Source organism: Talaromyces stipitatus, genomic scaffold, assembly GCF_000003125.1.
Source record: "Talaromyces stipitatus ATCC 10500 scf_1105507295541 genomic scaffold, whole genome shotgun sequence".
Lineage (NCBI taxonomy): Eukaryota > Fungi > Ascomycota > Eurotiomycetes > Eurotiales > Trichocomaceae > Talaromyces > Talaromyces stipitatus.
The window spans coordinates 2,451,423-2,463,683 of NW_002990115.1; the positions used below are offsets into that span (position 1 = coordinate 2,451,423).

The window sequence follows — 12,261 nt, forward strand, 5'->3', positions numbered from 1 at the left end:
ACATACGCTATCATATCGTTAATCTACTTGACTAAACGGCCTTTGCTCATATCCATGCTCATGCGAAATCTGGGAGACTACTCTCCACCTGCATGACCTCCTGCAATTTGCTCTCGAGACTCTTAACACTGGCCTCACTCAATCTGCTCAACGGACGTCGAGGATAGCCACCATATCCGTAGAACAATTGAATAGCCTGCTTCGTGCCGGGAATGGCCACCTTGGTCAGAGCCCAGTCGCCATCACTGAGAACCTTTTGAAGCTCGTATGCTTCCGCAATCTTTCCTTCACTCCACAGGTTGAAGATTTGGACGCAAGTACGCGGAATCACGTTTGCGCCGCCGACAATGATAGCTGAACCACCAGAGATGAGGGTTTGCAGAGTGAAGTCGGCGATTCCTCCGAATGCAATGTATGGGTGATTCGCGGCAGTCTTTGTAATAGGTCCCACGGGCTTAGTTGGGAAGGGGGATTTGGGAGTGATAGCATCGAGGGCACGAGCCACTCGAGTTAATTTTCCAGTATTGGCGCAGGTGAATTTAGTTCCCACGACATTTGGATGTTGAGATATCCGTATGATGAGATCCGAGTCCATATCGATACCCGCCACGGCGCCAGGGTAATTATACAGAATCACCGGCAACGGTGATTGATCCGCAACGGCAGTGAAGAATTCATATATCGAGTCGTCATTACCAACCGCATACCGATAGTAGCTTGGTGGTACAATGAGCACATATTCAGCCCCAGCCTCGGCACATTCCTTGGCCAAGTCGACTGTCCCACGAACGCTCTGTTCACTTGCGCCGGCGATAATGGGCACATTTTTGTAACCGGCTTCATCGAGAGCTGCGCGAGTCTCGCGAGTAACTGTTTTGCGTTCTTCGCGAGTCAAATGTACGGCCTCGCCGTTGGAGCCCATGGTGACTAAACCCACGAGTCCAGCTTTGGCTAGACGGACGGCATGCTTGCGGATAGAGGGGATGTCGAGGTTTTCGGTATCGGGGTGGAAGAAGGTCACTGTTGGACAGTAGACTCCTGGACGGAGAGGAGTTCTTTCTGGCATTTTATCTAGCCTTGTCTCTTTGACTAGACTGAATTCGTTCTTAGCTTGAAGGTGAGTTGCAATAATTCAAGAAGAAGAAATGACTGAATCACAGATAAATGGGCTATATCCCGAATATATCAAGCAGTGCAATATACTCCAGATATCAGAATCTCCGCATTGCACGTCTCTAAAGGCGTACGATTGATTGGTGGAAAAATCAATACCCGCCAATAGGCATGCATTCCGACTGATAAAACTAGTGCGGGGAGACTCGAGGGGTATTCATGTCTATCCTTCACAATCCTGTTCAACTTTCTATTTTCTAGCTGGTATGGAGTAGAAGTAATCTGTAGTGGCTTCAATTATCTCTTCTTGATGTGTTTTCTGATTGCAGATGGAAAGATGGAATCCATACTCCAGTAGAACGAGGAGTATCAGAAGAGGGGCAAGATTCCAGGATACATTGCGAGATACATAGGTGGTCTCGAAGAGAAAAAAGCCAGACGAAAATAAAATGCATATAGTAGCCAATTGAAAATCAACAATCAGCTATTTTCCGTCCATACAATGACTTGCGCTATGTTCCTCAACACTAAGTGGTAACTGGTCCGTCGGCTATTGAAAGCTTTAGTTTCATCCGCCGCGTCATTTGTACATTACCAATGAACTTTCCCCCTTCTATTTATTTAATTTCTGGAGGACAGTTGTTCATTGCAATAATCAGTATATCCTAGAAAGATTGAACAGCCTCACAATGGCCCCTCCAAGTGTTCTCATGGTAAGTCTCAACAGGCCATCACCACCTGGACAGATAATGGACAACACTTACAAGCAACCAGGTCGGCACTGGTGAATACACCACCGGTTTCGTGGGTGGTGGTGCCTCAGGTTCAGACAAGAAAGTCGGGGTAGTCGGACTGACATTGTTCGATCTACGACGACGAGGAAAAGTCGGTGAATTGAGCATGGCCGGCGTATCTGGACGAAAGTTTCCAGCAATCAGTACGTCTCCTCAGAAGCTCAAGCTGGAGAGGGGCTAACGAGATAGAAAAGAACAACACCTCCAAAAAAACATCTCTGAAGTCTACAACGGGCTAGACGTTTCATTCCAATCATTCCCCGCAGACGACCAAACCGATCCGGAAGCCTACAAAACAGCCATCGACGCCCTCGAACCAGGCTCAGCAATCACTATCTTCACACCGGACACAACACACTACCCAATCGCATTGTATGCAATCCAACGCAAAATCCACGTCTTGATCACAAAACCAGCCACAAAACTTCTCCAGGATCATTTGAATCTACTCGAAGAATCGCGTAAATACGGCGTGTTTGTCTATATTGAGCATCACAAACGTTTCGACCCTGCCTATGCCGATGCGCGCGCCAAAGCGCGGAATCTGGGGGACTTTAACTATTTTTATAGTTACATGAGTCAACCGAAATTCCAACTTGAGACTTTCAAGGCTTGGGCGGGTAGGGATAGTGATATTTCGTATTACTTGAATTCGCATCATGTGGACATCTGCGAGAGTATGGTGGCGCATGAATATACGCCTGTAAAAGTTACTGCGTCGGCTAGTACGGGTACGGCATGGGATTTGGGATGTGTACCGGAAACGGAGGATACGATTACTTTGTTGGTGGATTGGAGGAAGAAGTCTGATCCAACGAGGGTGGCTACGGGGGTATACACAGCGAGTTGGACGGCGCCGCAGAAGGCGGGTGTTCATTCTAATCAGTATTTTCATTGTACGTTTGACTCTTGATGTGTGGCCTGCTGACTGACGGGATTAGATATGGGATCCAAGGGTGAGATTCGCATCAATCAAGCTAAACGTGGCTACGACATCGCGGACGATGAACAGGGCCATCTAGTCTGGTACAATCCGTGCGTCCCCCCGCGTCTCTTCTTTTCAAACAATAAGCAAACGTAAAGACTAACAAGCGAGCAGATTCTACATGCGTTACGCCCCCGACGAAGAAGGCAACTTCGCCGGCCAAACGGGCTACGGTTACATCAGCTTTGAGAAATTCATCGATGCTGTCACAGCTCTCAACGAAGGGCGCGTTACGCTCGATGAACTTGATAAGAGGGGTTTGCCTACGTTGAGGAATACGATTGCCACCACTGCGATTTTGCATGCGGGGAGGGTATCATTGGATGAGAAGAGGAGTGTGGAGATTGTTAGTGATGGGTCTGAAATGGGGTGGAGGTTGAAATAGCTGTATGTGAGTATGTTGGTGCGAGTGAATATGTCACATTCATGGACCTATCTAGCTAGGTACCTGATTATCATACGTGTATCATCAGAATACAAAAACCACAACGTGTCAAAGTGCGTTAGAGCAATAATCAAAACACCAAGCATGCATTTACAGCCAAATCCAAAGATAACCTCCTGAAAAGATCGGACGCCCGAGTAACCCCAATGAATACATTGATCAAAACAATCAACGAGATGGCTAGAGTGACATGATATCTACCCAAGTCAAGACGTCGCACTCGCTCGTGCAGAGTTATTCAACTGTCGATGATATGACCCGATAGGTTGAAAGCCTCTGTTGAGTAATTAGCCAAAACCTTATGTAAGAATAGGTCGAAACAAACCTCGCTAGATCGAAACCTTCCTCTTCCTCCTCTTCATCATCACCTCCCAACCGATGATGCCGAATCTGCTCCGGCTCTTCTTCCCTTTTGATCGGACCGAGAGCACGTACATTCGATGTGCTAGGTTTGCTGGGACTAGCATAATTCGGCGGCGGGGGGCTACTGCTCGGCATTAACCCGTCGCCTAATGCCCCTACACCTCCTTTCAATGGACTCATATCCGGCACCAGACGAGCAGGTGTACTTCCAATATCGGCGAATTTCCAGAATTGTGCTGGCGAACTCATAGGCATGAACTTGGATGGAATCTGAGCTGTACTTGGTGGCGGCAACCGTGGTTGATGTCGTTGAGGAGCTGGCGTGATCATCGATGAAGGTGCTTCGTCATAATAGGAAGAGGAAAGCACTGGAGGCGACCCCGTAGCATTGCCTGATAGTCCATATGCACGAGTCGTCGATCCGTCGTTGGCATTACTGGCGCTATTGCTTTGACTGTTATTGCCGTTTTCGTGCTGGTTATTCCGAATTCGACTAGGAAGAGGAGACTGCTCATCAAAGTCGGTATGCGGACCATTCCTTACACGATCAGTCCCCCTTTGTCCCAGCCGTGACCCTCTTTCTGGCGTGTAGGCTTCAACTGGTGCCACTGAGAATGAGCTGAATCCAGGCGAAGTGGTTTGAGGAGAGGTCTTTGTCGCAGAAAAGATGCCCTCGTAGCTTGAGCCAGCATGTCCGTTAGTGCCGCGGGACGATGGAGGCTCTTTTGTAGCTGGCGACGAAGGTGCAGATGAATTGTTGCCTTTCCGCAACTGCTTCTTCCAATACTCCTGTCTGTGCTCCGGCGCAATCATCCATTTCATACCCTTACCGGGTTCATCCGTCCGACGCGGTACCTTTTGGAAGGCTTTGTTAAGAGACAGATTGTGTCGAATAGAGTTCTGCCAACCGCTTTGAGAATGACGATAGAACGCATACTTTTCCATAATCCATTGGTAAATGCTGTTCAGTGTAAGCTTCTCCTCCTCACTCGAGAAAATAGCCTGCGCAATCATAGTCGCATAGCTATATGGAGGCTTCAAATCTTTGGCGGCATCCTGACTGTAGTCGATCTCTTCTGTACTTTCCATCATCATACCACGATTGTACAAGGGCGATTGCTTGGTGGCCGTCTGACCCCCAACGGTATCTGGAGACCGTGGAGGCGGGGTGACCTGTCGCTTAAGGAACTGAGGAGCAGGAGCCAGCGATGGTTTACCTGGCTGTACAGTGGTAGTAGTAGTAGTAGTAGCAGCAGCAGCGTAAACACCGGTATCGACAGCCCGGCCGGGTTGCTGTGCATCATATGTAGTAGGATGTGCATGTTGCGAGCCATCCCATAAAACTTCCTCGCCGGCGGCAATCCGTTGAGCGCGTTCCACGAAGGCTGGATGGATCATTGCCTTATCGCCGGGAGTGACAAACATCATTTGAGTATTGGCAATCTCGATAATGTCGCCACATTTCAAGACAGCGTCTGATCCTCGTTTCAGCATGATATTGTTGAGTCGTACACCATTCCGCCCGTTGACTCGAATCCGCCAAGCAGAAGACTCTTCATCTTCACCATAGAAAAAAATCTCGGCATGTAGTCGAGACACAAATTTGCTAGGACCCAGGTCGACATGAACCTCTGGCAGGGCACGAGCGGCAATAGCAACGGGACTCGACTGCTCGTCGAGTTTCTGATCGCGATCTGGAGGACGTCCAATATTGACATGCGCCGTCTTAACATAATACGTCCAGTCACGACCGGCGATTTTCGCATATGCCTGGATAGATTGCTTATTCTCAGACTCGGTATTGGAATAGTCGCGCAACACATTCACTTCATCTCTCGACACATTCAACGATGCAATTACAGTCTCGACCAGGTCCTGGTTTGCCGATAAGTCGTTTTCTGGGGAAGATCGATCGGCGTCATCGGCAGAGGCGGGTTCTGGTGTTTGCATATGTCGCGATGACGGTCTTGCCTCAACCTGCGACCGCGTCAGTCTTCCTTTTCCTTTTCTTCTTTTTTCTTTCCTTTCCTTTCCCTTTTTTCTTCTGCGACAAGAGATTGAATAGAACTCACCTTGCGCTTCTTGCTGGCTGGGCGGCTGGGAGAGGAATCCGGAGCCTCCGCGTCGGATGTTTCTTGGAGATGAATGTCCTTGCGGCGCGTGCGACGCCTACTCGAGAGCGGCATGTTTGTTTCCGACAGGCCGCGGCGAGGCCCCCGGGTTGAAAAGATTGGAATGCTGGTCGGAGAGAATTTCCTTATTGCAAGAATACTGCAATAATTGAGCTGTCTTTGCTGGTTTTCTTGAGTAAGTGTGGATATGTTGTAGTTGTTGTGGTGGGAAAGTCAGTCACGGTTGGCCGTTGGCGGCGGGAAAGAAGAAAGAACAAAATAGATCGGCGGGCCACTAAGAGAGAGAGAGGCTGGGACTAGTCGTGTGTCATCATTCACATCAGTTCAGATCTTTTTATTTTATCAGATGGGATGACGATGGGGAGAACAACAATAAAAGGAGAACAGTGGATTGATAAGAGATGGTCTGGCATATCTCCACATTATTCAGGATGATCAGGAAAAAAAAAAAAAAAAAAACAGAGAAGAAATACTCACTGACTATTTACCATCCAGTGACAAGTATCGAGACTCGCGCCAAAAGAATAAATGGATTCGCGAGATGACGGTGGAGGAGGCAAACAACGAAGATTTGCCTTGACAAGTTGAAGGAGAGAGTGATGTATTATTTGTATCGTATGTTCGTATGTTTGTTTTTCTCTTCTTCTATTTCTTTTTGCCACACACTGAACCAAACTCTGAATTTTCCTCTTTTTTTTTTCCCCTCGGTGTTGGTGTTTATCTGGTACGTACAAAAAGTACCAGTTCAGCCTTTGTAGACGCGGTTCTGGACTAATGTCTGGTTCAGCCAATGCCAATCTGGCCTCAGCATGCCCTAAAACTCAGCCTGATCGTTTGGCCAGAGGTTTGGAAACGACAGGAAAGCAAGACCTATTTCATAGATCTGCCCTGATCAAGATCTATGTAACATGCCACCCTTGACCACTAGACTTGGATACTACTCTATTCGAGATCAAATACGCCTACAACGCCAGACATTCCCGATCTGATTTATGCATAAGGAAGAAGAGGAAAAAAGCTTATTCTTTTCTCTTCAACAAAAAGCAAAACAGAGATTTGTACATGATGTCCGCATCTGGAAATATGGTTCCATCGCCGGAAACGGCTTCAACTTCCGATTCTGCCTGAACAAAGTAGGTTGACTGACTCAAAATGATTTAGTTATTAGTTACATGCCCAGCAGAAATTACGGTTTATACTGTCACATCTGTTGTCTTATTTATTTGTTGCCGAGTGGATCGTGCACGTATCTAGATCAATAATACAGATCGATCTCGGCTAAGCCTATCGCGGCCCTTATCGACATGACATGCATTTGACCTCGAGATTACCAGCACTTACTTTGTCGATCGAAAACAGTGAAATGCTACCTCCCTAACACTTACAATTTACCAGCCATACGGGGACATTCTTCGATTCATTGCTAGATTCGGTTACACGATCGATCCAACACCGCAATCATACAGCGTTAACAAGGACGAGAATGAAGAATCACCAAAATGCACGGATATAGTCCTAACAATACAACAAACTATAAAACATAAACTCAGAATATAGTTCCTGCTGATATATAGAGTAACCATAATAAAGGAAAAGTTCAAGAGCCCCAAACGGTAAATAAGACTGAAGCTACTCCATTTTCGTACTCTCGGCATAGTCCTCCACCCCCTTCAATATAGGATATAAGCCTTGCGACGACGACGTCGTCGTCGTCGTCGTCGGTGGTGATGATGATGATGATGACGTCGTTAGTTCTTCCAGGCTGGGAAGTGGGTTGGATTCTTCCGATTTATGTATTTCTTCCGTCGACCGACTACGTTCCGTCTGCTCAACGCCTTCCATATGGTCTTCTGCAGGGCTTCCAGCCGCTCCAGTTGGGGTAGCTGCGTTGTCACTCCTTTGCTCGTCCTCGTCTTCCTCTTCATAGTCCCCACGAGCAAGTCGCTCTTTGACATAAGCACGCAATTGCTCGAGAATGCGGACGTTCTCTAGCCACTCCTCCTCGCTCCTTTGGGTTACCTCAGTGGCGGCCTGTGCAGCGCGCTTAGCCGCTTCAGCATCAGCATCAGGATCAGCTGACGATGAGGGAGAGATCTCTTGTTGCAGCGCTGGGTCAATCAGACTATGGTGGAACTTATCATCGCTATCACGAGTCGCATTGCCAAGAGGATCCTTGCGAGTGGGTGTTCGCTCGCCGTCTTCCATCATCTCGTCAATAGCCGACTTGGCATAATCATCCGGGCGGCTTCTTTCCAAAACACCTCCGGTCCATCGCCGACGATCACTATAGTCAAAGCTGTTGCTGAGCGTCGATGGTGGAGCATTGGTCGACGCCGTATAGCCACCAGCCATCTCATGAGCCGTGGTAGATGGCAGGCGAGGGTACATGGCCATGTCCTGATCGTGTGGAGGAGACACACGGTGCGTGTAAGAACCAGGGGAGTGGCTAGACACGTACGATACCGCACTTGAAGGAGGGGTCAAAGCTGGCGTCGAGCCAGGCGAGGTTGCAGCGACAATAGAAGAAGCATTTGACATGTTGCTGGTTGTCGCTACAGCATGGCTAGAAGGGAGCGAAATAGGTGGTGACTGGTGTGTAGTACCACCGTGGCTCATTCGAGGTATGTACGTGGCCCCCGGTTGAGCGATACCAGCAGCAGCCACATGATCGTCACTTTCGTAGACGGTTGTATGAATAGTCTCAAGCATGCGGTCAAGATCAAGCAGATCGTTCTTCGTGCGGGCATTGGTCATTGGAGGCAAGTGATAAGCTGGGGCCGCCAAGGCTGGCCCGTAGCCACCACCTGGGCCTACGGGAATGCCGCCACCCATGCCGTGATAATCCGGTGCTGAGCCAGCAGTAAGAGGTAATTGCAAGCCTTGGAGACCGCCAAGACGCTGTCCGATGGCAGCATACGACGTGGGATCAAACTGGCGGCGTTTAGTTTCTCCAAAGAAAGCATTGACAGAGTCAAAGATGCGCTTTCGAGAATCATATGCAGGGTGGCTGTCGCCTGTGTTTAGAGCATAATAGACATTGCCGTAGCCTGGATTAGGGGGTTGCGGGTGTGGCTGCCCCTGGTAATACTGAGCTTGTGCGTGGTAGCCCTGGCCAGCGTGCACTGGATTCATTGGTTGTTCAAAGTAATGAGCTCCCGCGGGAAACCCTGCAAGCAAGACTTAGATTAGCCACGGGTTTAGAAATAGCCAGAGCAAGCTGCCCTATCTGTATAGAGCTAACCTTTTGGGTTGTTAATCATACCGTAAGGTATTTCCTGGCCTCTCACGTCTGGAGGGCCTGGAGACCGGATCAAGACCGAATCATCGGCATGTGTTTTGACATGCTTCTTCAAGTCCTGAGGCCGCTTGAATGCTTTGCCACAGAGATCACACTTGTGAGGTTTCAAGGGCACATGCACTCGAATGTGTGAAGTGATATGGTCTCTTTTGACCGTGGTGGTACGGCAGTTGCCCCATTGGCAAGTCAGATTGAGATTGTTGGTGGACTTGCGACCAACATGCTTCTCACAGACGTGCTCCTATTACTGTATTAGCAAGTGATTCTTCGCAAAGACCTGGAAGAGGAAACTTACATAGAGCGCCTCTGGATTCGGGCAGCGTTCAGTACATGCCTGCCACATACAGGGAAAGTCCTCAATACCGGCATTGCCATTAGTATTGTTCTGATTACCGACGACCGCTACAGCAGCAGCAGCCTGGGCCTGGGCCTGGGCTGCTTGAGCTTGAGCCTGAGCCTGAGCCTGAGCCTGAGTTTGAATCTGGGCCTGTGCCGGTGCTTGCGATTGACCATTCGCAACTGGAGCTGTAGACGCGTTTGGCGACTGTGTCGATGCAGCCTCTGCAGGTTGGGTCGCATTCTGAAATTGCTGTTGATTAGGAGCCGTCGCTGGTGAAGTGGTGGCAGCAGCAGCAGCAGGAGGCGCCGATGTAGCGGGAGACGTGTCTGTCATGATGCCAAGCCACGTGAGGGAAGTCTTGGTATTCGGCGGGAAGGACCCCGGATCAGGTCGACTTTGGAGAAATCAAATAAACCAAAGAAGTCGAGTTATTTTGTTGGCTTATTTTGTGTGTCCCGACTAAGATATATTTTGTCGGGGGTAGAAGTTGTGGAACGGAGGAAAGTAAGGATGAGAAAGGGAGGGAGGAAGAAGAGAAGAGAATAAGAGGAGAGAGAGAGAGAGAGGGGGGGGGGGGGGGACTGAGTCGCGTAACGTCGGGGTGGCCAGGCAAAAGACAACAAGAAATGAGTCGAGATGGTCCACTTCTTTCCCCAGTTCTTGTTGGCTGGACTGCAGACGCTGAGACTTGACAGATTCCAATAATGATTAATCTGGCCCCAGCAGTGCAGACAGACAGACAGAGAGAGAGAGAGAGAGAGAGAGAGAGAGATGCAGCGACGGGGAAGGGATCGAATGATGTGGCTGGCGGCTGTGGTTCAAACGAGATGCGTAACCGGCCGCAAATGAGCAAAGGTGAATTCCTTCGACTCACACTGCTTGTCAATAAACAACCAACAGCGATATGTTCAGCAAAAGCAACGTGTTCTGAGATAAAGTGAGCAGAAAGGACAAGAGAAAGGGGGGAGGAAAGGGAGGGTTGGCACGCGCCGAGCAATTGCCCAGACCGCGGAAGAAGGACAAGACCTGGGAAATTTCTTGTCGCGCGAGGCTCTTGGCAGGAAAACGTGATTTGCGAGAGGCAGCAGAATGTGAGGCTTGGCGGGGCTTGGAGCCCTCAGCCAAGGACTCACCGAGCCAATCAGCGACCGCCAACAGCCCACTTCCAAGGCTGAGCATACGCTGGACTGCCTGAACCATCAGGCATGCCGCTATCCAAAAGGGAAGGTCGGACGCCCAATACGGAGTAGACACTGGAGTGAATAACCTGACGAGTATCAATGTCTCTTGGCTTCAGCTGTGCTCGATTCGGACCAGCGCTCGACTTGGACCAGCGTGGTTATTAGCCCACTCTTGGACGCTCCTCTCCGCCAGCGGCCAAGGGCCAAGCCTCGACCAAGAAACATGATCTATATTGAGTACCTTCTCTACGGAGTAGGATTTTTCATTCTTCATGTACGGAATAGTCCTCTAGTCCTCTCTTGGCGGCGGCGGACAGTACTGCGAGCCTGATCACATGGACGAGTGTCGTCTTGGTGGATAAATAATAAACGTCATTATTTCGTGCGTTTTGTCTATTCATACATTATTGTTCGGATATGCGAGTGAATTTGCCAGCGTTGTATCGGGCCGGTATGCACTGCTATGGTAGCTAAATATGTCCGATATATCCGAGATATATATATGCACTATGGTACAGAGTACAGAGTACAGAGTACAGTCTCATCTATCAACTTTACATGCAATATGCTTGACGACTCAGTTGAGTCAAACCCTCCGAACAGGAGGCTGATACCAACTCCAAATATTCAGCCCAACCTTCCTCCCCGACAAAACCGGAAGTGCCGCATGCCATGTCTCCGGATACCCCGTACCGTCCGGCCGCAAGTTCTCCCAAAAGACCGCATTCCCCTTGATCGGCTTGAACGTAACACCCTCGTAGACATCTCTATGCGCATCGTCACATTCAATAAACCGACACCACTGACTCTTCCGCGGCATGCGTAAGCGCGGAAAATTCGTCCCTCCGCCCGTACAATTCGCGTCCAAATAAACCATAAACGTGCTCAAACGGTCCCCCCCCCGTTGTGCCGCTGATCCCCTCCAGTCGTAGTGATGTCGGTAATGGCCCGATGCATTGTATCGTTGCGTCCACATGCGCTCAATATATAGCCATGGTCGCCAGCCTTGGAAAGATCGCGCTCGTTCCTCGGCGCATCGGACTACATTGTCGCGGTCGAGAAGGGCGCGATCAGAGCGTCGGACGGACGGGTCGACTCGCACAGAGGTTCCGTCGGAGATGATGGATGGTGACCATTTACCGCCACTACTCATTCATTTTAGCCATTATCCCATAAGACAAGAGGGTAAGGTCCCCCTAACCTAACAGCAACGAGATAATCGGCCTCGGCATCCCTAAAGAAATTCTCAACATATATAATCAGCGGCTTATACGAAAAAATGTGCACCCGGTAGTCGTCCTCGCGGCAGTTGAGTTTATCCAAATCATTGTCTTCCGGGCTTATAAAGCTGTCGTCCGTAACATTCAATCCGGATACCAATAGATCGTAATCTGCGTCATCGAAAGCAGACCAATCGAAGATGGGATTCGCAGCATCTTGTCTTTGATGCTCGTTAGACGGAGATAATATGCGTAGAGCTGGAGATATGAGAAATATATATATGGGAACGAGATAAAATAGCCATGTTATCACTGTAGATAGATTTATATTGGGATTGTTCGGCATGTTGAGTGTCGGAATGAAGTTAGAATTTAAGCAACGGCAGGAGC

General features: G+C 49.2%; 5 protein-coding genes across 5 annotated transcripts, besides 5 other annotated features; 1 reads left to right on the top strand and 4 right to left on the bottom strand.

Moving 5' to 3' along the window:
- Positions 1-58: 58 nt before the first annotated feature.
- On the bottom strand, positions 59-1,466 carry TSTA_032320 (dihydrodipicolinate synthetase family protein; the record flags this gene model as incomplete). Its single annotated transcript, XM_002480365.1, has 2 exons — positions 1,204-1,466; positions 59-1,105 (listed from the first exon to the last, which is right to left on the bottom strand). Exons 1-2 carry the CDS (start codon positions 1,288-1,290, stop codon positions 59-61), a joined length of 1,134 nt encoding a protein of 377 aa, XP_002480410.1. The 5' UTR covers positions 1,291-1,466.
- A 272-nt stretch (positions 1,467-1,738) lies between these two features.
- On the top strand, positions 1,739-3,606 carry TSTA_032330 (NAD binding Rossmann fold oxidoreductase, putative). Its single transcript, XM_002480366.1, has 5 exons — positions 1,739-1,826; positions 1,888-2,050; positions 2,102-2,803; positions 2,849-2,942; positions 3,007-3,606. The coding sequence occupies exons 1-5, from the start codon at positions 1,803-1,805 to the stop codon at positions 3,275-3,277; spliced, it is 1,254 nt and encodes a 417-aa protein (XP_002480411.1). The 5' UTR covers positions 1,739-1,802; the 3' UTR covers positions 3,278-3,606.
- Positions 3,007-5,886, bottom strand: TSTA_032340 (forkhead transcription factor Fkh1/2, putative; the record flags this gene model as incomplete). The annotated part of the gene is made up of 3 exons (XM_002480367.1): positions 3,007-3,613; positions 3,663-5,677; positions 5,773-5,886. 3 exons carry the CDS (start codon positions 5,884-5,886, stop codon positions 3,544-3,546), a joined length of 2,199 nt encoding a protein of 732 aa, XP_002480412.1. The 3' UTR covers positions 3,007-3,543.
- Positions 4,928-4,959: a microsatellite.
- Positions 5,694-5,737: a sequence feature (CT-rich).
- A 1,162-nt stretch (positions 5,887-7,048) lies between the features above and the next one.
- Positions 7,049-9,803, bottom strand: TSTA_032350 (C2H2 transcription factor PacC, putative; the record flags this gene model as incomplete). The annotated part of the gene is made up of 3 exons (XM_002480368.1): positions 7,049-8,999; positions 9,074-9,371; positions 9,426-9,803. The coding sequence occupies 3 exons, from the start codon at positions 9,801-9,803 to the stop codon at positions 7,462-7,464; spliced, it is 2,214 nt and encodes a 737-aa protein (XP_002480413.1). The 3' UTR covers positions 7,049-7,461.
- Positions 7,534-7,553: a microsatellite.
- A 179-nt stretch (positions 9,804-9,982) lies between the features above and the next one.
- Positions 9,983-10,036: a sequence feature (GA-rich).
- A 163-nt stretch (positions 10,037-10,199) lies between these two features.
- Positions 10,200-10,242: a microsatellite.
- Positions 10,243-11,150: 908 nt separating this feature from the next.
- TSTA_032360 (oxidoreductase, putative) lies at positions 11,151-12,217 on the bottom strand (the record flags this gene model as incomplete). The annotated part of the gene is made up of 2 exons (XM_002480369.1): positions 11,151-11,796; positions 11,853-12,217. 2 exons carry the CDS (start codon positions 12,215-12,217, stop codon positions 11,238-11,240), a joined length of 924 nt encoding a protein of 307 aa, XP_002480414.1. The 3' UTR covers positions 11,151-11,237.
- Positions 12,218-12,261: the final 44 nt, after the last annotated feature.

What these genes read in the sequence shown, in the direction of transcription:
- TSTA_032330 (XM_002480366.1), top strand. Translation starts at nt 1,803, where the DNA reads ATGGCCCCTCCAAGTGTTCTCATG. An exon ending in ACGAAAGTTTCCAGCAATCA is followed by an intron (nt 2,051 to 2,101) that starts GTACGTCTCCTC and finishes GAGATAGAAAAG; the next exon opens with AACAACACCTCCAAAAAAAC. An exon ending in TTCTAATCAGTATTTTCATT is followed by an intron (nt 2,804 to 2,848) that starts GTACGTTTGACT and finishes TGACGGGATTAG; the next exon opens with ATATGGGATCCAAGGGTGAG.